Source organism: Salvia hispanica, chromosome 4 (assembly GCF_023119035.1).
Source record: "Salvia hispanica cultivar TCC Black 2014 chromosome 4, UniMelb_Shisp_WGS_1.0, whole genome shotgun sequence".
Taxonomy (NCBI): domain Eukaryota; kingdom Viridiplantae; phylum Streptophyta; class Magnoliopsida; order Lamiales; family Lamiaceae; genus Salvia; species Salvia hispanica.
This window is the reverse complement of record NC_062968.1, coordinates 1797465-1824005: the sequence shown is the minus strand read 5'-3', so window position 1 is coordinate 1824005 and position 26541 is coordinate 1797465. Positions and strand designations below refer to the sequence as shown.

Genomic DNA, 26541 nt, shown 5'->3' with positions numbered 1-26541 from the left:
AACATGATCGATTTATGTTTATACGTGGCGTAGCTGGGTGATGATCTTCACCTCCGACACGCACTTCCTTTGCTCCTCTTCGAGTTCTTGGAAACCCGCTTCACCACCACATACCCTGCCTAGATTCTTCAAGAAGCCTGAAGACTCCACCAAATCCGCCTCGCCTAGCTTGCTTTCCTCCGCAAAATTACCGATGGCGGCCACAAGCTCTCCGTAGGAGAATCTTCTGGCCCACTCTGTAGAGATTAATTGCTTAGTTCAATTAAGTAGCTGATGATTGTGAGCCGTTCGATGGCATAGCTGATTTGAGATCGATCCTAATCCTTAGGATCATTTTTGTTTTGTTGTTTAGTTAGTTTGAGCATAAGAAAGGGGTTATGGCTTTTGAGCATTTCAATTGTAATTTTCCCGATTTGAATCAATACACAAAAATTCCTCCCGAAAACTCTCGCGATCTCATTCTTCTTCCCTTTCATTTCTTTGTCACCTTCGATCAACAATCCTTCAAGTGGCGCCGTCTCGTGGAAGGGCGGAGGTGGCGGCCTATTATTGAGATCGATTGAGCTCACGATCGAAAACGATGGCTTCAAGATTTGGGAGGCCAAAAAATTCACCGGCAAGAATGATTTCAGTTCATGGAGGTTTTAAGGTCCGAGCGAGGGCCGATTCAATGGGATGGCAGAGGCGTTGAATAAGGATGATCCGAGGGGTGGTGCTCGACGAAAAGCCTGGCTAAGCGGAATTTCTTGCTAAAGCAAAAAAAAGGTTGTGGTGTTGAGCCCCGGTGAAAAGGTTCCCCGAGAGGGCGGGAGCCCACGGCTTTGGGGATTTTTTAAAATGCGAAGACCCGTACATGACAAAATCGTTTGCGAATGGGCTCTTTATGAAGCAACGTTTTATCTTATGGGTTTTTTCGGAGGAGAGGAACATTATGGAGAAATTTGGGAAAGGGTTTAAAAATAAGGCTATAGACGATCTTGAGAACAGGGGCGTTAAGTTTGAGGTTTTAAGAAAAGGGAAATTCTTCTACTAAATGCCTTGAAAAGGTGTATGATCAAAGGGAGGGATCCGATTCTTTTTGGGGGAAGGGTGAAATTGAAACAAGTCTAGTCAGCGTTGAATCCAAAGAGCCCCAAAGAAATGGAGATCCCAAATGCATCAGTTCCGAAAGTTTAATAAAAAGAAATTCAAGGAAAAAAGGGGTTGAAGGAGAAAGAAGCCCTAAAATCAAAGGGAAAAAGTGGGGAAGGAGACTCAAGTTTCCCATTGGTGCAAGAACCCCGACCATTTGAAGAAAGATTGCTTGGCTTGGAAGAGAAAGCGGACACAAAAAAGGTACAAATCCCAAACCTAGCTCGATCGATTGAGGAACAAGAAACTACACATCTTGGGAATGTTTTTGGAGAAATTGTGGGTGGGGAACGGATTCAAAGATTAAAAAGGCTTTCCCAATATGTCCCCAAGTCTTGAACTATTTGAGGAAATCTCGAAGGCTCATGGGTCTATTGTTTTGGGGGAAAATAAAGTGTCCCAAAACCGGGGAATTTGGAAAAGATTCGATTAAGAAGATGATAACTAAACTCCCTCTTGAGTGAAGTGAGGTACACCACCAGGTAAAAAAGAAACCTAATCCCTTTGGGATTCTTGGAAAAAAAGGATTTTTCCTTCCATTCTTTCCGAGGGGAATGGAAAAAAAGGAAGGGGGAGTTTGATCATAAAAGGGAAAAATGGTAGCTTATATTCCCTTGGGATCAGCCATCGGGTTAACTAACGGTAAAGTAAGTCAAGTCAAAATCCATTGAGTTTTCCGGCATATGAGGTTTGGGACATTCCCGAGGGGAAGTATCGAGAACTAATGAAAAAAAATTTGATCCAGGAAAAGGGAGAAATTGGTCCATGTGAGGAGTGTACCCTTTTTGGCAAAGCAAAGAAACTTCCATATCAGAAAGGTATCCACACTTAAGGCCCCTTTTGGACTATGTGCATAGTGACTTGTGGGGGCCCCCCCGGTCTTGTCAGGGGGGAGGAAATACAAACCTTAATTATAATAGATGACTACTCTGGGAAAGTATTGGGTGTATATATTTAAAAAAGAGAAGTCGAAGTTTTCCCTTAAGTTCAAAGAGTGGTGTTTTGTTGTTAAAAAGGGGAGAAAGGATGTGTGGTGAAAGTAAAACCGACAATAGTTTAAAATTTTGTGCCCAAAGAATTTGATTCATTTTCCTGGGAAAGGGGAATAAAAAGAAAAATTTTTTCCCCTTAAACCCTCAACAAATTGGGTTGCGAAGGGCTAATAAACCAATGGGGGGGGGTAGATGCATGTTCACTTCCAGGGATGGAAAAAAGGTTTTTTTGGGGAACGTACCCCGCGGTTTAAATTGATCAATAAGTGTCCATCCTCTAGTATTGATGGGGACACCGGCACGGGGTGGTATTGGGGGCCCATGGAGATTATTCTTCCCAGGATTTTTTGGGGGGCAAAGGCCCCATGCATATTTAAAGAAACGGTTAGATTTAAGGGCCTTTAGGGTGTGATGTTGGGATATCACGGGAGGGGTTTTAGGGTTTGGGCCGGGAAACAAAAAATCTTTTGGGGATTTATATTTTGATAGCCTTTTTAAAAAAGTGGAATTAAGGGGGAGTCTCCTTTTTTCTAGTTTTGAGGGTGGAGGCTAAAAGGGAGCTTGGAAAAAGGCCCTTCCCTAATCCCATCAAAAATAAACTTGAAAATGAGGCCGAACCCCCTGATTTGAGGGATTACCCCCCAGCTCGGGGGACGGGCCAAGGCGGGGGAAAAACAACCATCCGGATATGCCCCTCGGAAAAGCTCTTTTTTTGCTTTGTCTTTGCCCAGGAAATAGAGTTCTTTGAACCCCGCTTTATACAAGGGGAAAAAGAGTTCTTTTTTAACTCCCCTACAAGGAAGCAATGAACTCAAGGGAAAAGGGGCAAAGGCCGAAAAAATGATAAAGAAATCGATTCCCTCATTAAAAAAGGCACCTGGGTTTGGGGGAAGAGTGGATGGGGAAGTTTGTCAGTTGCAAATGGCTATTTAAAAGGAAGATTGAGTCATGACAATTTTTTAAAAAATAAGGTTTAAAGCCAGGAGAAATGGGGGTTTACACAAGAGCATGGTGTTTACTATCGGGAAGTGTTTTCACCCCCACTTAAACACACTTCTATAAGGATTTTGTTGGCGTGGTTGCAAAGATGGACTGGAGCTTGAGCAAAAATTTGGGTGTAAGAACGACTTAAGGGGATCTAGAAAAGAAACCCTATATATGTTCCTAAAATGTTTTTTTCAAGCGGATGGAGAACAAAGGGGTTTGCCCCAAAAAAGCATATATGGCTTTAACAAGCCAAAAGACAAAAAGGGATAAGAAAATTTTATGGCCATGTGTTGAGAAATGGATTTTGGGGGTCTAAATATGATGAAGTTATATGGGGAAAAAAGGGAAAGGGGGTTGTTGTTGCTTATTTTCGCTTTTTATGTAGACGAATGTTGGTGGGGGGCATAAAATTTTGGGAAATTCAAGGTGAAGGAGACTGGGGTCGCCCTTTTTATATGAAGGATCTAGGTGGAGCAAGAGGATTTTTGGGAAAAAATATATGGGTTGAAAAAGGAAGGAAATTTCGAACGAAAGTATTTTAAATTTTTTTAAAATTCCCAAGTTGAATAGAGATTCCCAAAACAACGGGGAAAACCCAGGGGACACTTCGATTATCTATGGAGCAGGGACCAAAGGGTGAAGAAGAAAATGCTTGGGTTTAAAAATTCCATATGTAAACATTGTGGGGGGTGTGATGTATGCAATGATTGGAACTAGGGCCGATGTGGCACAAGCTATCGATTACGGGTTTATGAGCAACCATGGCGGGGAACATTGGCCGGCTTTAAGATGGATACTAAGATATCTTAAGGGGTTGGGAAAATTAGGGGGTTCTATTCCTAATTAAGAGATACAAAAGGAAATTTAATGGGGTTCCCTGGGTAGTGATTTTGCTTGGAGGGATACTAGAAAGTCCCAATCCGGCTAAAAATTTACCGTATGGTGCTGGAAGGGGCCCAAAACGGGCCCGAAAAAAGTGGTGGCCCTATCTCAACCAGGTGAAACAAAATTCCCCACCCTCGTTTTGTGGGAAAGGAAAAAATTTTTCTTAAAGGGGGTTCCGCTATTTTGGGGGGGGGAGCGGGAAGCAATACCTATAGGTTGTGACAACAATGAGGCTTTGAGTTTGGCAAAGCACCAAGTGTTTCATGAGCGTAGCAAGCACATTGTTTGCGGTTACATTTTGTTAGAGAGGAAGTTGAGAAAGGAAGGGTGAAGCTCTTCAAGGTCGACATTCGAGAACTCGATATGCTCACAAAGCCACTAGCTAAGGAGAAGTTTGAACTTTGTGCCAGGTTGGCTTGTGCGAGATGCGATAATTCCATCAAAGCTGAAGGTGGAGATTTGTAGAGATTAATTGCTTGGTTGCATTAAGTAGTTGATGATTGTGAGCCGTTCGATGGCATAGCGATTGAGATCAGATCCTAGCCTTAGGATCATTTTTGTTTTGTTGTTTAGTTAGTTTGGCATAAGAAAGGGGTTAGGGTTTTTGAGCATTTCAATTGTAATTTTCCCGATTTGAATCAATAAACAAAAATTCCTCCCGAAAAAACTCCGCGATCTCATTCTTCTTCCTTTCCTTCTTTGTCACCTCCGATCAACAATCCTTCAACTCCCCTCAAACTCCATCTCCATTGCCAAACATCCCGTCCTCCTCCTCATCCTCACCCTCCTGCCCCCATTTCTCCCTCCTCTTTTCTTTATCCATGGGCCAAAACCCACCAAAACTACCAAGCGTCCACATGAAAAAACCCCAATAAACCGACCGGTTGCTACCCGGTTCGAGGGTTTGGGGCCCGTAACATTATTACGTGGTGAGTCCACAATTTTCAGATCAGTGGAATTGAAACTCCATGATTTAACATTGTTTTTCTGAAAACATTCTCCGTCGCTCGAGAGAACCCGATTCGAACTCCGTGGAATTCGCGGAGATCGACGGTGTACTCGAAACCCGAAAACCCGACCCGTTCGATCCACAAACTCCGAAAAATTTAAACCCAAAAAACTTCAAAGAAGCCCTATAACTAATCAAGCCTCACTCACCGCCTCCGTTAGATTATTCCCCCACGGCTCCCGCGAGGGAGATGGGGGATCGCAGGCCCACGTGCCGAAAAGGCGGATCCCGGGGTTCGCAAGCGTGTCGAATTTCAACCCGCCCGAATGGGTCCACAAAACCATTCGCGGTGGCTATTGAAATGCGACCAAGGCGCGCCGGAGGAATTCTCCGAATAGAGGAATTAACCGAAGCTAGAAAAAGCGAGCCCGTCGGCTGCGGTTAGGGTCATCGGCCGGATGACGAAGGAGAGTGGGTGCGGCGTAGGTGGTGCGGCCGGTGCCGAGGAGGGCGGCTGCCCCGTCGGTGGTGACCTAGAGGCCTTCTCGGGAGATGTGGCGTCCCCCGAGCATGATCTGCGGTTGGAGTGCTCGGGGGCAATGGCGAGAGAGGTTGAACGATAAGCGGCGCAGATAAATTTGTTGCGATAAAAGTAGGAAATAAGTGAATGGTTGATCATCGTTGAAATTGAAGCAGCCATGGATGGATGGATGGATATTGAAACCTTTGGTTTTGTTAGTTTAACGGCATTTTTAAAAACCGGTTTGGACCGGCCGGTCGGACCGGTTCGTCGAACCGGTGACCTCTCTGGTCCAATTCACCATATAAAATCGGTGGAGCTTTGAACCGTTTAGGACAGTGACCGACGATTGGACCAAAAAAGCGGAACCGGTCTAACCGGTTACTTTTACAATTTAAAAAAAATTACACTAAACTTTCATTGCATATTAACTCTACTTGTATTGGACCTATGAATTTATAAAAACTAGCTTAAAAAATCATTTGTGTCTTTCTTTATAGAAGTATTCCACAAGATTGTTCTTTCATTTTTAAACGGAATGAAAGCTTGTTTTATAGTATCTTTTACAATCTTTTGCCTTTTCTTTTCAATGTGGGATGTAGTTTTTTTTGTTAATATGTACTCTCTACTTAAACAACTATCAACTATATACTAATTGTATATGTATAATTAAAAGCTATATACATATTTTATATCATAACTAAAATTAATAAATCTTAATTAACTTTAAATAAAGTTTTAATTACTAATACTTAGGTTGAAAATAAAATAACAAGAAATATATAATGGGAGAAGTGTTCATAACATGAAAAGTAATACCTGCCAGTTAAAAATGCACGTTTCCTTTTTGGGTTGTCACTAAAAATGAAACGTTCCAAAATGGAAACTCACTTCTCTCTAATTTTCTCTCTCTCTTTCTTCTCTCTCATTCCCCAAACAACTTGCATAAAATCCGTGCGGTAACCAAATGTTTCATATTTATTGGGACGGAGGTGTATAGTATAATAAGCATATGAATATGTATTTTTACATTACTAGTATTACTCGTTAAGAATTGGTATATATATGCTTTATCGACTTATATATCTATATATTATTTAAAATTAAATTACATATTGCATTAATGCTTGTTTATTTACATGTTTTGAAACCAAGTGTTTTATAATAAATATGTATTTAATTAATGGGGTAATGTTAGGATTCACAACATTTTAGTGTAAAACCAACACAAACCCTTTAATTATATACTCATATATATATATATATATATATATATATATATATAGGGGTGTGTTAGGGTCCTCGACATCTTAGTGAAAAACAACGGCACTAATCACGACCCTTGGATCATTAGAGTGGATGGTTGTGATTAGTTACATTATCATACTAAAAATCTACATTATTACCCGGGGTACATTATTAGACTAGAAATGTACATTGTAAGACAAAAAGCGTACATTTTTAAAACTAAAATGCTACATTATTATCAGCTACATTATTAGTCTAAATTCTACATCATTAGATGACCGTGGCATTAATCTAACCGTTAGATCATAGATCCAATGGAAGTTAAGTGTTTTGAGTTTTACTTATACTTGCGTTCGACTGAATACATCCCTTTTTATATATATATGTGTGTGTGTCTACAATAAACGGTTCGGCCGATGGTTCGGCGGGTTGGACCAGTTGAACCGTGAACCATAGCCTTCCCGGGTTGCTCGCCCCGGGCCAGTTCTAAAAACATTGGACTTTAGCATTTATATGTAATTTAATTAATGTGCAACGCGTCAAATGGAGCCCAAAATGTAATCATGGAGGTTGATATATTACTATTCAACATCACATTTTTAGTTATTTTTGAGTTATTTAAGTGAGTAGTAGTTGGAATAAAAAGTTGTTAGTTTTTGTCTCAGTTTAACTTTGTCTTAAAAATATTGAATTGCTGGATTTATTAAAGATATGCGAATTTTCAGTTTGGTATATTTTGTCGAAAATTTCGGTACCGTAGCAATATAAATTTTCATATATAGCGGCATATCAAAATTTTGATATATACGTAATTTTTTCTATATCGTCCCAAAAACTAGTACCGTATGGTATTGAAGTTGAAATTGATCGTATCGAACATTTGATATAATGATGTACCAAAATTTTTGATAAAATGAGATATGATATTATGCACTCAAACCAAATTTTCAGCACCAAATTATTTCACCTAGCAATTTCTACAGAGAAAATAAAAGTCAAATGTATGTGGAAAAATAAAATTTAATGTATTATTAGTATTGAAATGGTCTTTTCCATCTCCTGCTTAACTCAATTGAATATTCAACCTGTTTCTTGGCCTCCTACAATCAATAGAAGGGTAGTACATTACTCATGGTTTATATCACTCTTTTTTCTTTTCTTTTTTCCTTTTGTCAATGAATACTTACAATAGATATCATTATTCTTTAGGTGGGAAGGTCGACTAAATGAAATTAAACTAGCGTAATGTAAAGAGAGAATGCACAAAGTGGTTTGCTTGATGAATTCACAAGTGCAAATAACGTCACGAATAAATAAAATAACGTAATAATCAAAATTCATAATCTCTAAACGAATTGAATCTCGACAATAAGACCACACCCCTTTAGCCTCAGCGATTGATTCACGGTTGTGTCATCACCTCATCTCGAATGCAATAGTGCCGCGAAGCATCAACGAAGCACCGAAGAAGAAGTGGCAGAAAGAGCCATGACTATAACCCGAAGACGAATAAGTCGCATCAGATGCATAATTCAAAGACGCAACACTAGATGACGCAGCGGAGCACCATAGGTAGGTACCGGCATTTTGGGCGGCAATAGAGGTGGCGATTCCCCTTGAACCCTAAAACCCCGGACCACCTCCTTCATCGACGGGCGAAGCCAGTCATCCGGATGCGCGCACCACAACCCCACCACCATCAACCTCTCCATCTCCCTCTCATCATACCCTCCACATCCCTCCAAACTCCCATCCGATGCCTCCAACGGCCGCCCCGTCCGTACAACTCCCATACCCCTCCACCGTCCTCAATTGCCCCCAAATAGGTCGCTTCCCCGTCGAAATCTCAGTGCAACTATCCCAAAACTGTACACATCTGACTCCTTACTTGCCCTTCCCGTCATCACGCACTCGGGTGCCATGTATCCCATGGTGCCGGCTAGGATCGTTGTCTGCGAACCCTTGTTGTGGTCGACGAGCCTGGCCAGCCCGAAGTCACCGAGCTTGGCGTTGAAGGCCGAGTCGAGCATGACGTTGCTCGACTTGATGTCTCGGTGGACCACGCCTTTCTCCCACTCCTCGTGTAGGTACAGTAGCGCCGCCGCAAGGCCCCGTGCAATCTTGAACCGCGTCTCCCAGTTCAAGGGGATTTTTTTTTTGAAGAGGTGAGAGTCTAAGCTGCCATTTGGTTGGAGTTCATACACCAGAAGGAGCTCACGCTTCTCGTGGCACCAGCCTATGAGTTGTACGAGGTTCCTGTTGTACAAAACCAGCATTTCTCAAAAAAAAAAAAAATTGAGAAACTTGGAAATTGAAAAACGAACAAATTCATCGCTTCCAATTACAGACAACACAATCAATTTATGTTTATACCTGTGGCGTAGCCGGCTGATGATCTTCACTTCCGACGCATACTCCTTAGCTCCTTGCTTCGAGTTCTTGGAAACTCGCTTCACCGCCACATACGAGTCCATATTCTTCAAGAAGCCTCGGAAGACTCCGCCAAATCCTCCCTCACCTAGCTTGCTTTCCTCCGCAAAATTACCCGTGGCGGCCGCAAGTTCTCCGTAGGAGAATCTTCTAGGCCCACTCCTTTTGAAAATCCATCTCCATAGCCGAAACATCCCCGTCCTCCTCCTCGTCCTCCTCATCCCCATTTCTCCCTCCTCTTTTCCTTCTCCATAGCCAGTATCCCACCAAAACCAGCCCAACCGCTGCCGCCGTAGATAAACCCGCAATCAACCCCACCGGTTTGCTACCTGGTTCAGGGCCAGGACCGGTAACATTAGGTGGCGTAGGCGTATCCTCGGGGTCAGGGCCGGTGACATTACGTTGCGTATCTTCGATTTTCAGTTCCAGAGTGGAACTGAAACTCCATGATTTGACATTGTTTGTCTGGAAGCAGCCTCCAGTCGATGCAGAGAACCCGATTTCGACAAACTCCGGTAGAATAGTCCGAAGATCTATAGTGTATTCAATACTCGTTAATTGAGGCGGTTGTACATTAAACTCATTAAAAGTGACTCGAAATTTCATGTTTGAAGAATTATAACTAATCCAAGCATCAGTTATATTCCCCTCTGTTGAAAATTGGTCCTCATTCTACATAATTCTAGAAATAGAAAGTTCTTACTTTTTGCCATATGTATAAATCTAGAATTATGTAGACTAAATTAGAGATAAGGATGGAATTATAGATAAGGATAAGAATAGAATTATAGATAAACATGATATTAGTGATAATGAGATAAGGATTACCTTATCCATTATCAACTATAAATATGTATGTAACGTGTAGTTTCTAATAGTGAAAAGAGAACTATATTCTACTTAAACAAGGACTCCCTCATTCAAATATATTCTACTAACCATCAGTTCTCCCTTCCAAAACCATCCTCATCAAATATACTTCTAAAAATCATCAGTGGTATCAGAGCTCGGTTGGATCATTAAACTGGGCGTAGCTAGTTTTCACTACACCTTTCCCAAACCCATATCTAATTTCTCACTATGGCCACATCTTCAAGTAACCATCAAATACCAATCCCTACTTTTTCAGGAGAAAACTATAACTATTGGGCTATTAAAATGAGGACGTACTTTATGTCCCAAAGCCTATGGGATATTGTCGATAAGGGATATACTATTCCCGAAGATCTATCCGCTTTGTCTGCAACTGACAGAGCAAAGTTTAACAAGGAGATGGAGAAGGACAACTGGCTCTACACACTACAGATGGCTATGGCGGAGTCCATATTTCGAGAATCAGCGAGCTCAAACATCAAAGGAGGCTTGGGATACACTTAAAGAAGAATATCAAGGGAGTGAGAAGGTACGTCATCTCAAATTACAAACTCTTAGAAGAGATTTAGAGAATATGAGAATGAAAGAATCTGAGACCGTAAAGGATTACTATACTCGGCTAAGAGAGATAGTCAATCAATTAAAAGCCTATGGAGAAACCATTACGGATACGAGAGTAGTTGAAAAATTCTAATTACTCTCCCAGCCAAATTTGATCCAATTGTTACGACAACGGAAGAAACTAAAGACCTAAGTAAGTTGTCAGTAACAGAATTAATAGGCTCACTTGAAGCTTATGAGAAAAGACTGAGTATGCGTCAAAATGAACCTGCTGAAAACGCTTTTCAGTCTAAGTTTAACGTACGGTCTCAGAATTCTCATATTGGGGGGAGAAATTTTGAAGAAAAGAAAAAGAAAAATGAATCAAGTGATGGTGGAAAGAAAAAATATTCACCCTGCGGGATTTGCAAAAAGACGAGCCATCTAGAAAAAGATTGTTGGTTTAAAAACAAACCACAATGCAAAAACTGTGAGAAGTTCGGCCATGAAGAAAAAGATTGTCGCCTTCGCAAAAAATATCAAGCTAATTTTTCAGAAGAAAACGAGTGCGAAGAGAATATATTTTACGCCTGCCACGCTGCATCAGAAGTGAAGAATGAAGCTTGGTTTATAGATAGCGGCTGCAGCAATCATATGACCGGAGATGAGAAGCAATTCAGAGACATCGACAGAACAATCAAATCTCAAGTTAAGCTTGGGAATGGAGAACTTGTAGATGTTGAAGGAAAAGGAACTATTGCTGTCAACACCAACAAAGGTACGCGTCTCATCAAAGATGTGCTGTTAGTTCCTAAACTTGATGCTAATCTACTAAGTGTGGGTCAAATGATGGAGAAAGGATATTCACTGATCTTTAAAGGTGATTCATGCACAATTTATGATAACAAAAATAAAGATCTAGTGGTAGCAGAGATAAAGATGCAGAAACAGAGGAACTTTCCACTCTGCTGGCGATACGTAGAAGCCGCACTAAAAGTTCAGGAAGATCCATCATGGCTATGGCACCGAAGGTTCGGGCATTTCAATCTACATGGGTTGAAGATACTTCACCAGAAAAATATGATGAGAGATCTTCCACCCATCCAACCAAATGATGCAGTGTGTGGAAAATGTATGGAAGGCAAACAACACAGGAAGCCATTTCCTTCAGGCAAAACATGGAGAGCTAAGAAGGTTCTGGAGCTAATACACACTGACGTGTGTGGTCCGATGAGGACTCCGACATTTGAGAATAACAGGTACTTCATCCTCTTCATTGATGACTTTACAAGAATGACTTGGGTCTATTTCATGAAAGAAAAATCAGAAGTCTTGACTATCTTTAAGAGATTCAAAAGTCTAGTGGAGAATCAAAGGACGAAGAATTAAAGTTCTACGAAGTGACAGAGGAACAGAATATACCTCCAATGAGTTTAACAAGTTTTGCGAGGATGAAGGAATTCATCATCAGCTCACTGTCGGGTATGCACCTGAGCAAAATGGCGTCTCGGAGAGGAAAATAGAACAATTATGGAGATGGCAAGGACGATGCTAGCAGAAAAAGATATGCCGAAAGAATTCTGGGCAGAAGCTGTATATACTGCAGTTTATCTGCTGAACAGATGTCCAACAAGAAGAAGAAGAAGATAACCAGACTACTCCACAGTCTCTAAGTCCAAGGATGCCAACGACATCACCACCAATAAACAGGGAAGAATCCTCTCCAGATTCGACTCCAAGAAAAGTAAGGTCACTCAGACAGATCTACGAGACATGCAACTTCATAACCATGGAACCAGAAAGTTTTGAAACTGCTGTCCAGCAAAAAGAATGGGTTAAAGCCATGGAGGAAGAAATCAAGATGATCGAGAAAAATGAAACATGGGAAGCAGCAGATTTACCTCGTAATAAAGAAGTCATTGGTGTTAAGTGGATCTATAAGACAAAACTTAACCCTGATGGCTCAATTCAGAAACACAAGGCAAGACTGGTTGCAAAGGGCTATTCACAATTACCAGGAATCGACTATAACGAGACTTTTGCTCCAGTTGCTCGCATGGATACCATAAGGGCACTCATTGCACTAGCAGCTCAAAAAGAATGGAAAATATATCAGCTAGACGTCAAGTCTGCATTCCTCAATGGCTACCTTCAAGAAGAGATCTACGTCGAGCAACCTCAAGGGTTCGAGATTGAAGGCCAAGAAAACAAAGTCCTACAACTAAAGAAAGCACTATATGGATTGAAGCAAGCTCCAAGAGCCTGGTATAGTCGAATTGATGACTATTTCACAAGTCAAGGATTCGAAAGAAGTGAAAGTGAGCCTACACTCTACATCAAGACCCGAGGTAATAACAAAAGACTCATTGTTTCTCTATATGTGGATGATCTTATCTATACAGGAAACAATGAAGAAATGATTAAAGAGTTCAAAGAGGATATGATGAAAAGTTTCGAAATGACGGACCTTGGGCAAATGCACTACTTCCTCGGCATTGAGGTAAATCAAGATGAGAAGGGAATATTTATCTCCCAGGAGAAATATACAGAAAATTTGCTTAAACGCTTCAAGATGGAGGGTTGTAAACCCGTGGCTACTCCCCTGGTCACAAATGAGAAGTTCAGCAAAGAAGATGGCACTCCGAAAGCCGATGCAGCTATCTATAGAAGTATCATTGGGAGTCTACTATATCTAACAGCTTCAAGACCAGATATCATGCATCCGACAAGTCTACTATCAAGATTTATGCAAGAACCAAGCCAAGTTCACTATGGAGCTGCAAAAAGAATTCTGAGATATTTACAGGGCACGCGAGATTATGGAATCTGGTACACACCAGAGTCTTCTTCAAAACTGATTGGCTACACAGATGGTGATTGGGGTGGATCAACGGATGATATGAAAAGTACATCTGGCTATACATTCTCACTTGGATCAGGCATATTCTCATGGTCATCAAAGAAGCAAGATTGTGTAACACAATCCTCAGCAGAAGCTGAATATGTCGCAGCAGCATTAACAACAAGCCAAGCTATCTGGCTAAGACGTATTCTCGGATACATGGGTGAACATCAAGAAAATCCTACTGAGATATATTGCGACAATAAATCTGCAATAGCTATGGCAAAGAATCCCGTACATCATAGCAGAACTAAACACATTGCCATCAAATATCACTTTCTACGGGAGGCAACTACTAACAAGCAAATAGAGCTGAAGTATATTGGAACTGGAGACCAATTGGCAGATATCTTTACAAAGGCGCTTCCAAGACCAAGGTTTGAGATACTACGTGAAAAGCTCGGAGTTATTCGAATGAGCACCAAAGGGGAGTATTGAAAATTGGTCCTCATTCTACATAATTCTAGAAATATATATTTTTAGAGATAAGGATGGAATTATAGATAAGGATAAGAATAGAATTATAGATAAACATGATATTAGTGATGATGAGATAAGGATTACCTTATCCATTATCAACTATAAATATGTATGTAACGTGTAGTTTCTAATAGTGAAATAAGAGAACCATATTCTGCTAAAACAAGAAAGACTCCCTCATTTAAATATATTTCTACTAACCATTAGTTCTCCCTTCTACAAACCATCCTCATCAAATATACTTCTAAAAATCATCACCGTCGGCGGCGCAGTTGGGGTTTTCGGCCTGGATGAGGAAGGAGAAGTGGGTGTAGAAGTCGGTCAAGTTGCCGGTGGCCTTGTCCCAGAGGTGCAGGGGTCCGCGTAGGTGGCGCGGCCGGTGAGTTGGATGCCGCTGCTGCTCTTCTCGTTGTTGGTGACCTGGAGTCCTTCTGTGGATATGTAGGCGTCGCCTTGAATCATGATCTCGCGGTTGGTCTGATCAGTCGTGATGGCGGAGAGGTTGAAGGAGAGAGCAGAGGCGGTGGAGGTTGTCATAAGGAGTAGGAAATAGATTGAACAGTAGATCGTTGTTGAAGGCGCCATTGATGGACAGCTGCTGCTGCTGCTTTTGCTCTGAAAACTCAGCTCAGCTCTAATAAAAAGTATAACGCGTCAAATGGAGAAAATAATCTTCATAAAATAACGTGTCCAATTTTAATACCTCCTTCCCCAAAATTTGCTACACTTTGACTACATGCGGGTTTTAAGAAATATAATGGAAAATGAGTTGAAAAAATTAGTGGGATGTGGGTCCTACTTTTAAAGTATTAGTTTTACATAAAATGTGAGTAGGAATGAGTTAGTGGAATATGAGATCCACTACCAAAATGTAAAAGTAAAGTGCATCAAATTTTCGTGAGACGATAAAAAGAATGTATCAAATTTTTCAGGGACAGAGTAGTACTATTTTCCATTTTGCATTTACATTTTATTACAAGACTAATACTCCATCCGTCCATAAAAAATGGACACATGTGAATGATACTGATTTATTGTGAATTGGTAGAAGTATAAGTAAAGGAAAAAAGCATAGAAAAGTAGTGTCGTAGGAGAATAATTGTTGAAAACTTTCCTTTTTTAGCATACGGTTTATTTTTTGTGGATTGGAGAAGTAGAGTATACAGTATGATAGTTTTCGTAGATATAATGATACACCCCTTGCTGATTTGAATCCATTTTTAATACCTTAATTACTTCAAATCTTTTTATAAAACTAATTCTAAAGCTCTTTTTCATTTATTTTTCTTTATCTATTTAAAAATTTATGCTAAGTTAAAAATAATATATTTAACACCGAACTGAGAGAGTATTTGGTAATGAACGATTCAACTGAACTTGTAGCTGCCGACTCGTCTTTTGTTCGAGTTTGGAAACAAAAAGGGTTTTTTTCTTGGACTATTATAATGGCAACATATCAGAGAGGGCGACAAAGTCTTCTAATCAATCACTTGCACTATTTTTGGTTGCATGCTATTTTCATTTCCTTTCTTTGTAATATTCAAGTTTGTTACTTGCACGTTCAAAGTTAAAAAAATCATTTTTATTTTGATATAATAAATCAATTATAGTATATTTCTTACTTTGTATCCATCCCATTCAATACAGGACTTTATACAATGAGTATTATTTTGTGAGTAAGGTAAATAGAGAATAAAGTACAAGAAAGATAAAAATATAGAAATTATATTACTCCACGTTTTAAGAAATGAATTATTTCTAGAGGGACAACAGTAACACTACAAAGAAAATGTGTAATTAAATATGGTATGGACCCACAGCATATTCTTCAACTTGAGACTTGTTAAACATTCTTTTAGCTACCGAGTTAACAAACATAATTATGAAAGCTACTGTACTTTATAAGAAATGAGGAATAGCTGAGATTGGGCCATCAGGTGTCATGTAGTTGGCCAATCCAAAATCACATTGGCCACCAATTACCCATATTTTATACTATGGTGGATATGCCTAGCCAAAATAAATTATTTTTTCAATTTTTATATTTTAATTAAGAAAATGGGGAAAAATGGGTATATTTATAGAATTTGTGTAGGAATGGAGTAAAAAAAGGGATATATTTATAGAAATAAGAAAATAAAAAAAATTGAAAATAGGGAGAGTCGCGGCGTCAGCGCATGAGGAAGCGCGCCGGGCACGCGAGTGGCGCTCTCGTGCCCCTCCGCCCCCAACCCACACCACAAACGCTCATGTTTCGCACTATAGGAGCCGCGCTGCCTCGGGAGAGCCACGAGCCGCGCTCTCCTATAGTGGATCCTTTAACTATGATAGGATGTAATAAAATGAAAACTCTAAATTTTGTGGAGGGATGTGATCAAATGAAAACCATATATATAATGAAAACTCAAAACTTTAATCTTAGCCACTAATTATTTCTAATCAATGACTGATACTCTGTCCGCTTTAGCGATCTTATCAATTTTTCCTCTTTTTGTAAAAATGATATAAAATAGTTAAAGTGGAGAAATGGTAAAGTAAGAAAGATAATGCGAGATAAATTTTCTCTATATTATCTCTCTCTTAATTTACCATTTCTTCTCTCTAACTATTTTTTATCATTTTCACAAAAAGCGAAAAGTCATGATCAAAAAGCGTGATTGAAGGGTATTATTCCATATTAAAATGTCGTAACTTATCTGAATTTATCAACGAGGGTATAATAGACATATTATAATATGATGAATCATTTAATCCAGATTTGGTCGCTCTCTCTCCTCCACTAATCACGTAATTAAAGTTTCAATTCCTCCTCTCATTTCAATTTTTCTCCTTTTCTTCGTTCTCTCTCCTTTTCATCGAAAAAATTGCTTGAATTTTGCGCTAATTCTATGTTGATGTTGAATTTTGTGTTGATTCAATGTTGATTCTAAAAATCTGTGTGAAGATTTTTTGTTGAATTTGTGTTGAATCGATCGTGTTGCTTTTTTGTTGAATTCTGAAATCTGGGTTAATTTTTTGCGCTGAAATTTCGTTGATTCTTTTATTCTGCTATTGGTGATTTTTTGCGTTGAAATTGCGTTGATTCTTTTGTTCTGCTGATGTTAAATATTTTGTTGAAATCGTATTGATTCTAAAATATGAATTGATTTTTTGTAGAATTTCTGTTGAATCGATCGCATTGTTTTTTTGTTGAATTCTGAAATCTGTGTTGATTATTTGTGCTTAAATTCGTTGATTCTTTTGTTATGTTCTTGTTGATTTTTTGCGTCGATTCTTTTGTTCTGCTGATGTTGAATATTTTATTGAAATTGCATTAATTCTATGTTGATTCTAAAATGTTTTGTTGAAATCATATTGATTCTATGTAAAGATCCTTTTGATGGTGTGAATATTTTAGTTTTGGAAGGTGGGAGAGAAATTAGGAACACAAGAATCATTTAGAAACTTAATTACAAAAATACCCTCTATTAACAAAATACATGCTCTTGTTGAGATAGAAATTCTACGCAATATTAACCACAAATCTGTTATAATTAATGGCTAGGATTAAAGTTTCGAGTTTTCATTATATATATGGTTTTCATTATATCACTACCCTTTTGTGGATCCTTTAACTATGATCCAGATGTAATCAAATAAAAACTCTAAATTTTGCACAAACTTCAAACTATGATCTGAATCATTAGAAAATGTCAACACAGATGATAAAATGATAGCAACAAAAATTATCAACATAATGTCAACAGTTGATGTTGTGATGACATGATGTTGACATTGTGTATATACTGTTCGGCCCAAAATGAAATTAAATTAAGCCCAGTTATTAAAAGATCAAAATGAACTTATTTAATTTGACAAAATATTTTAGGCCCAATTTTATAAATTTCTATGGCTCAACTTGATTCATTTGACAAACCAGTTATTACTACAAATCACATATTCCAACAAAATTATTTGATTTAATATGCAACGCGTACTAAAATTAGAAAAATTTCGTCCTCGTGGAATTCATACCCAGGTGTTGTATTTATCCAGCAATGGAACTTGTATCCACCAACCATAGGTTTCCCGATTTAATTAATTGTGTTTCTTCGCTCCCACAAATAGTTAGGAGTTTTTATTCAACAATGAATACTAATTTATTATTTTATTATAAACTACTTAATAGTTTATTTAAATGCAGTATATTTTTAATCCATATCAAAACCAAATGCAACATTTTATCTTAGAGTCCTAATATTACAACAATACTTGTAGTTTTTATTCTAATTTTCATCTTTTTTCTTATAATTTTTTAAAATTTATAGGCCCAATTTCTTAATTTTGAAAAACTCATGATCACTCGTAATTGTTGAAATCATTCATAGCTTTTTGAAGGACTGCTGCTATATTTGCATTAGGAAATAGAGTGAATAGTTGATCATTGTTGAAATTGAAGCAGCCATGGATGGATGGATTGAAACCTCTGGTTTTGCTAGTTTAGCATATATATGGAATAATATAATGTGCGTACATTATGTCCAACGCGCCAAATGGAGCCCAAAATGTAATCATGGAGGTTAATATATTATTCATCATCATCATCATATTTTTATATTAATTTTTGAGTTATTTAAGTGGGTAGTAGTTGGATTAATAAGTTTGTTAATCTTTTTCTAGTTTAACTTAGTCTTCGAAAAATGTAGAAATTTATTAAGGATATATCGAATTTCCAGTTTGGTATATTTTGTCTGGAGATTTCGATAAAGTAGCGATATAAATTTTCATATATAGTGGTATATCAAAATTTTGATATACACTGTAATTTACGGTGCACCATCTATATATATTAAAAATGGGGTGATCGTAAATATCAAATATATTTGAATATATAATGGTATTTCTCTCTACCCTATCGAAATCTAGTACCGTATGTCATTGATATTGAAATTGATCATATCGAAAATTCGATATAATGATATATCAAAAATTTTGATAAAATGAGACATCGTTTGCACTCATACCAAATTTTTAGCACCAAATTATTTCATCTAGCAATTAAAGTTATATGGAATATTTTCTATAGAGAAAATAAAATTGTATACGATGAATATAAATATGTGGAAAAGTATAAAGTGAATGAATGGTCTTTTGATTCCATTTCCTGTCACATTCCTGATATGGCCCAGCTAACTACCTCAATTGAATATTCAAGCAAGGGTCTTGGTCTCCTACAGTCAATGGTTTATATTCCCTCCGTCCCAGATTAAAATTCACATTTTTTCATTTAAGTCCGTCTCAGTTCAAGAGTTATATTTATAATTTACCATATTTGAACATAAAATTTAACCCCATTGTTCATCAAATTTACACCCAAATATCATTACTCTCATAATAATAAAATAAAACAAAATCTTAAACATACAAAAAGTCAAAAGGGTCTCACTTTCTACTACCTCACTTCAATCATTACACACTCCAATAACCATTATCTCACTTCAATTATTACACCCTCCAACAATTTCTTAAAATTCTTGTTATAATTAAATTTTATTCTTAAAGTGGGACGGAGGGAGTATCATTTTTTTCTTTTTATTATTAAATACTTACAATTGTGAGTAATAAACACTTTGATTGAGAGTTATACACTTTTCCATAAACACTTTGAGAGTGAGAGATATATACACTTCCCATCTTTGGAAGTTTGCCACATGTGAGCGCATGAATTCAAGGTGTTCCACGAGTTAGTAATGAAAGTGGACTAATAAGCCTTGCTTGATTTGATTGTGTTAATTCATGCTTAATCTATTCTTACATCTTTTGAGACAGTTATGACGTCTAGTACTTGTGCATTCCGTACGTCTATTCTAGTATCTTTATTGTTTTGTTCGAGAACAAACAAAAATGTAAGTTTTGGGGTAGTTGATACGCTCGGATTCTGCACGGTTTTAAGGCCATTATTTGGTCCGTTTTGAATATCAAAGTTGCATAACATGTCCATTATTTGCATATTTTATATAGTACATTTTGGTATTTTGACATGTTTTGTGAGAAATGTGTACATTTGAGCCTAAAAAGGGAGTCAAAACGCGAAGTAGGAAATATGAGTTTCAGGTAGCATCCAGCGACCGCCAGGAAGTGCATGGAAACAGCCACCAAAGAGTCAGAAGCTTCGGGATTAATGCGCGGCGACCGTCAGCCAAGGTGCGGCGGTCCGCCACAAAAACATGGCACAAGACAGCCTCTGTTCAACTCATTTTTCCGGCGATCCTGAAGTCCGATCAGGGCTTTCTACATGTCATTCTCTTCATCTCGAAAGAGTTTTGTGGAGAAAGTTTTGGTTGTTCTACCAAAGTCGCGCAAAACTATCAAATGCAGTCTCGGCGGAAATTTAAAGAAGAAAAGAAGACATTACCTTGTGAAGCCAAATCTTTTCCTTCTACTATGGGGAACAAAAATTCCATTTTTACTATTTCTTAGAGGAAACTATTTACCAAATTTAAATCCTTTCAAGCCTATATATAGCCCATAACCTACTTAATAGAATTCACCAATTCATAGCCCCCAAAAGGGGAGCCTTCATAGCTCCTCCTCCAACCCTAATCCTTCAGCTAAATCCTCTTTTTGCAACATATTTTCCAGAGATTAAAAGTTAGAGTACTTCATTGTGCAAGGAGTTGCACATGTTTCATTATGACATGGTGTTGAGATTCAGGTCGATGCTTTGTTGAGAATTTCATTATGAAACTGCATATATAAATTGTCAGTAGTATAGCAATAATTCCGAAAAAAAAAATTGTTGACATTGAAAAAGAAAATTTGATACTGCATCAATTTGCTGACATTCATTGACATTCGTTGCAATAAAAATTTGAAAAAATTTGTCGTAGATAGTAACATTTGATAAATGTGTTGATATGTTATTGACATCAGCGAAAAATTATAGATATTGTTGTAGACACTGAATAGAAATTATGGTTGAATGCAATATCTTTCTAAAAATATGAATATTGATAGTTTGGGAGATTAGAGATAAATTAGGGACGAATTATTGACTTTTCACACGGTATAAATGTCACGACCGCCCTTCTAGGGTTAATAAAGGCGAGCGATCACGACCTAAAAGGACTTAAATGCAACAAGGAAAAGGACTAGGGTTTCATTTAAGGGTTTGACCAAAATATTAAATAGTCATTTAACAACAAGAATAGAAGTCAGAGTACGCCTTAGTAATTAAACCCAAAGGAAATCAACTAGTATTAAAATTCATTCAAAACAACAAGGGCTTAAAGCAATCCCAGAACATATCGGGTCTTAAGTTCTAATAAGAAGGAAATAGTTTCAAAATCAACCAACTATTTTAAGCGGAAGCATCCAAGAGAATAGTGAGATCATGTACGAAGACACAACGACACTCGGAGTTTCAAGACAACCATAAGATTTAGTTTAGTTGCTCAACCCCACCAGTCACCCGTCGCCGCTTAACCTGCACATAGGGAAACACATGCATGACTGAGTACTATAAAGATACTCAATGGACTCATGCCGAAAATAATTTATCAAAAATAATAGTTTATCATGCCACCATTTGGTGACCACCGGGTTTTAGCTTTAGAAAGGCCCGAGGTACTCAAAATAGTTTCCATTTCAAAAGTCGACTGATCAGTCATTTTTTCATAGACATTTTACCATATCTGCACAGACCAAGCCACTAGACCGGCCAACCCGTACGCTGACACTCGGTCTACCATAAGTGTACACTAATCCAAGTAGGGTTTGCGGCCCTACGAGGATCCGAATTCAATTTAAATAAGAATGGCATGAGCCACATCAGATAGGCACGTTAAAACAAAGAACGGCATGTAAAACATAGATTTCATTCTCATCAATAAAGATTTAGAATATTGTCCTTATTTTAAAAGAAAGCCCACCTCAATTGTTCAAAGTTCAAGTACTTTCTTCCCTTTGCTATCACGCTTCGCGCGCGAGTTATCACCTTTAGATCATATATGTGTGTGTGTGTGTGTGTGTGTGTGTGTGTATACCATGAATTAGTCTCATTCAACGAATCCAAAATCATGCATGCCCCCAAACGTTCCCCTTACCACTTGTTTATTTTATCTTCACACTCACAATAAAAGCATGTTCATCATATTATTTGATCCATACTTCAAACTTCAGATCTACCATTAATACATAGCTACACACGAGTGCTCTTCACAAACACACATCACACGCGCACACACACGTGCTACACACGCACGCACACACGTCGACACACACACACAGACACACACATACTTCTCATTCACCAACTAGATTTTCCCCTTTTCGCTCAATCTATATACATGAGGGTTCAAGAACACCGATTAATCGGTTGGATGAGAAAAGATAGACCAAAAGTACATTTCTTGATAGGAACGAACGGTAGAACAAAGTATTAGCCTTGATTCTTCAAGAATTCTTGAGTTTCTACTTCAATTCATTGCAAAGAATGAAGAGATCTTGAATAAAATAGAAAATAAGCTGAAGAAGGGTGGAAGAGAGGAAAGTGGCGTGAGGGAAAGAGAGGAGGCGTGTGATGATAGTGGCTAGGGTTAAGTTTTTCTCATGTATTTATAATAAAGGTTAAGAATTTAATCCCACGGTTAATAAATAAAGATTTGGAAGATATGTGGGAGGAGAATGGCGTGAATTATGGGGAGAAATAAGGGGATTTCAAATTCTATGCTAATTAATTAGCATATGAATTAATTTTCACGGAGTGAAATAAAATATCATGGAGCAGAATAAAATAATAAATTGATTTTTGCCTATCAATTATGTGTAGGATTTTTTAAAAATTTTCACGGAGAGAAAGATATTACGGAGCAGGATAAAAATAATAATTTCCCCCAATAAAATAAGGAAATAGGCGATTTTATGCTTCCTCCACCAAGAATAAATTTCAAATCTTAATTTGAATAAGGTAAGACAAGATTTGCTAGGATATTTGAATTTATTCATGGAAGGGAATAAATAAAGGATGGAAGGGAATAAATAAATGATCAATAAATGAAATAAAATAATTCTCTTCCCCCTTAAATAGGAGATTTTCGAAATCTCCTTGGGAATAACATGGGGTCGATTTTCTCATGAAGAAAATAAAGAATAATTGGTTATTGGATTTAATTTGGATAAATATCCCAAGCAATAAATTAAATCCCGAAAAATAGAATTCTTTCCCAATAATGATAGTGGTCGAAAATTCCAAGAAGATGGGTAAGATAATTATTGATGATCCAATTTAATCTCACTCACCCTTAGAAAAAATAATCCATCGCAATAAGTTTCACCCCGCATCAATTATTCAAACAATCACGTCACAAATTCAACGGAATCTGTCATTCCAGATCCACGTCACATATTCAACGGAATTGACTAGTCAATCCAAATTCCAATTCCGACTCAAAAATTACATCACCACAGAAAAATCATTTAATAATTTCACTTATCAATTAATCCACATACTTTACGGCATTAAAAGCATTTAATGCAAAAATTTTATGGCTCGAAAATTAGGGTTCGAAAAGTGGAGCGTTACAATAAAATTAGGGGTGCATATAAAGATAAAAAAAATTGAGTTCCATATATACCCCCTGTTGATGGAAATAGTATTGTCTGTTTACATCAAAAATCAAGACATTACTAACCGTTGATTAATTACAATTAGTGGGTAGGATTAAAAGTTGTAAAGTTTGTATTATGGAGGGCTTGTATTCCATATATATAGGTTTGTTCTCTTAAGAGGGAGGCTCGTGCCCCTTAAGATCATCTCTGATAATATTCTAAAACTCAAAATAGAGTAGGAAAATAGTTCTATTATAGGTTTTTTGACGAAGAAATACTCATTTTTGTATTTACAATAAAATAAACTAAAATATTTTTTATACCTTATAAGTATAATGAGTAAGTGGATAAAAAAATATTCTTTTAAGCAAGTGGAAAGAGTAAAATAGCAATTTATTTAAAAATACATTTAATATATATAAATAAATTCATACGGTTATGATACTGAAATATTTTGATATTTTTTTGATACAGTACCTGCGGTATTTCAGTATTTTTCTCCACCTTTGTACTCTCATCTCATCTCGAAAATAATAGCGATGAGGACGCAGAAACAGATGCACCCGAAGAAGAAGTGGCCGTCGAGCCACGACTATAACCTGAAGACGAATAAGTCGCATCAGATGCATAAATCAAAGACGAAATACTAGATGGCAGCGGCAGGGTACCATAAGCAGGCGCCGGCATTTTGGATGGTAGCGGCGGCAGCACCCCTTCAAACGCTAGAACCCGCACCACCTCCTTCATTGACGGCCGGAGCCTGTCAACCGGATGCGCGCACCACAACCCCACCGCCATCAACCTCTCCATCTCCCTCTCATCATACCCTCCACACTCCTCCAACCTCACATCCGCAGCCTCCAACGGCCGCCCCGTCCCGTACAACTCCCATACCCACCCCACCGTGCTCACCTGCTCCGATATGGGTTGCCTCCCTGTCGAAATCTCCAGGGCCACTATCCCGAAACCGTACACATCCGACTCCTTGCTCGCCCTTCCCGTCGTTAAGCACTCAGGCGCAATGTAGCCAATCGTGCCGGCCAGGATCGTCGTCTGCAACGCCTTGTCATGGTCGACGAGCCTGGCCAGCCCGAAGTCGCCTAGCTTGGCATTGAAGGTCGAGTCGAGCATGACGTTGCTCGACTTGATGTCCCGGTGGAGCACGCACTGCTCCCACTCCTCGTGCAGGTACAGCAGCGCCGCCGCGAGCCCCCGCGCAATCTTGAACCGCGTCTCCCAGTTCAAAGGGGGATATTTTTTTTTGAACAGGTGAGAGTCTAAGCTGCCTTTTGGTTGGAGTTCATACACCACAAGGAGCTCACACCTCTCATGGCACCAGCCTATGAGTTGTACGAGGTTCCTGATGTACAAAATGACATTTTCTAGTGATGTTGTTTTGAACATTATTAAAAGATGTCCGTTTGAAAATAAAATTGGGGAAATTTTGAAACTGAAAAACGACCAAATTCATCACTTCCAGTTACAGACAACACGGTCGATTTATGTTTATACCTGTGGCGAAGCCGGCTGATGATCGTCACTTCCGACGCATACTCCTTCTTGCCTTGCTTCGAGGTCTTGGAAACTCGCTTCACCGCGACGTCTAGATTCTTCAAGAAGCCTCGGTAGACGCCGCCAAAGCCGCCCTCACCTAGCTTCCTTTCCTCCGCAAAATTACCCGTGGCAGCCGCAAGCTCTCTGTAGGAGAATCTTCTAGGCCCACTCCCCTTCTCAAAATCCATCTCTATAGCCGAAACATCCCCGCCCTCACCTAGCTTGCTTTCCTCAGCAAAATTACCCCTGGCGGCCGCAAGCTCTCGGTAGTTGGATCTTCTAGGTCCACTCCCCTTCTCAAAATCCATCTCCAGAGCCAAAACATCCCCGCCCTCACCTAGCTTTCTTTCCTCCGCAAAATTACCCCTGGCGGCCGCTAGCTCTCCGTAGTTGATTCTTCTAGGCCCACTCCCCTTCTCAAAATTCATCCCCATAGCCAAAATTTTTCTCCCTCTTCTTTTCCTTCTCCATAGCCAGCATCCCACCAAAACCAGCCCAACCGCTGCCGCCATAGATAAACCCGAAATCAACCCAACTGCTACAGCCGTAGATAAACCTGCAATCAACCCGACCGGTTTCCCCGCCGGTTCGGGGTCCGGGCCGGTGACATTAGATGCCGTATCTTCGACATCCAGAGTGGAACTGAAACTCCATGACTTGACATTGTTTGTCTGGAAGCAGTCTCCAGTAGCTGCGGAGAAGCCGACAGCGACAAACTCTGGTAGAATATTCCGGAGATCTATAGTGTATTCAACACTCGAGTAATAAGGCTGTGAATCTTGTACAACATCAGTAAAATTCACTCGAAATTTCATGTTTGAAGAATTATAACTAATCCAAACATCAGTTACATCCCCCTCCGTCAGATTGCTTCCCCACGGCGCATACACGGTGGAGTTCAGAGACCTCACGTCGATCCCCACGTGCTGGCCGACGAGCGGCGGGTCGCAGTCATTAGAGAATGTGTCGAATTCGACCGCCACGAACGGGAATTCGGATGCGTTCGCGGGGGCATAGCAGGAGCCGAGGCCGAGGCCGGAGCCGGAGGAATTTGGCGGGATGGGGGAATCGAACGGAGCCAGGAAAAACGCGAGCCCGTCGGCGGCGCAGACGTGCGGGTTATAGGCCTGGATGACGAAGGAGAAGTGGGTGTCGAAGTCGGTCAAGTTGCCGGTGGCCTTGTCCCAGAGGTGGAGGGGATCGGCGTAGGTGGCGCGGCCGGTGAGTTCGATGCCGTCGCTGCTCTTCTCGTTGTTGGTGACCTGGAGTCCTTCTGTGGATATATAGGCGTCGCCTTTGATCATGATCTGGAGGTTGGTCTCGTCAGTCGTGATGGCGGGGAGGTTGAAGGAGAGAGGAGAGGCAGTGGAGGTTGTGATAAGGAGAAGGAGATAGATTGAAATTGAACAGTAAGGCGCCATTGATGGATAGCTGCTGCTTCTTCTTTTGCTGTGGAAACCTC

At 39.2% G+C, this 26541-nt stretch overlaps 2 protein-coding genes and 1 pseudogene across 2 annotated transcripts in view; 1 reads left to right on the top strand and 2 right to left on the bottom strand.

Moving 5' to 3' along the window:
- The window catches only part of LOC125185672 (agglutinin-2-like), a 6214-nt gene extending 1754 nt beyond the window's left edge, over positions 1-4460 (top strand). The window contains exon 2 of the mRNA XM_048082249.1: positions 4301-4460. Coding sequence (XP_047938206.1) covers positions 4301-4460 — 160 coding nt within the window. The remainder of the gene's footprint in view (positions 1-4300) is intronic.
- A 3784-nt stretch (positions 4461-8244) lies between these two features.
- LOC125185657 lies at positions 8245-14537 on the bottom strand (annotated as a pseudogene).
- Positions 14538-21149: 6612 nt separating this feature from the next.
- LOC125218962 (L-type lectin-domain containing receptor kinase IX.1-like) lies at positions 21150-26541 on the bottom strand. The gene is made up of 4 exons (XM_048120789.1): positions 25038-26541; positions 24194-24885; positions 24003-24124; positions 21150-21402 (listed from the first exon to the last, which is right to left on the bottom strand). Exons 1-3 carry the CDS (start codon positions 26498-26500, stop codon positions 24045-24047), a joined length of 2235 nt encoding a protein of 744 aa, XP_047976746.1. The 5' UTR covers positions 26501-26541; the 3' UTR covers positions 21150-21402; positions 24003-24044.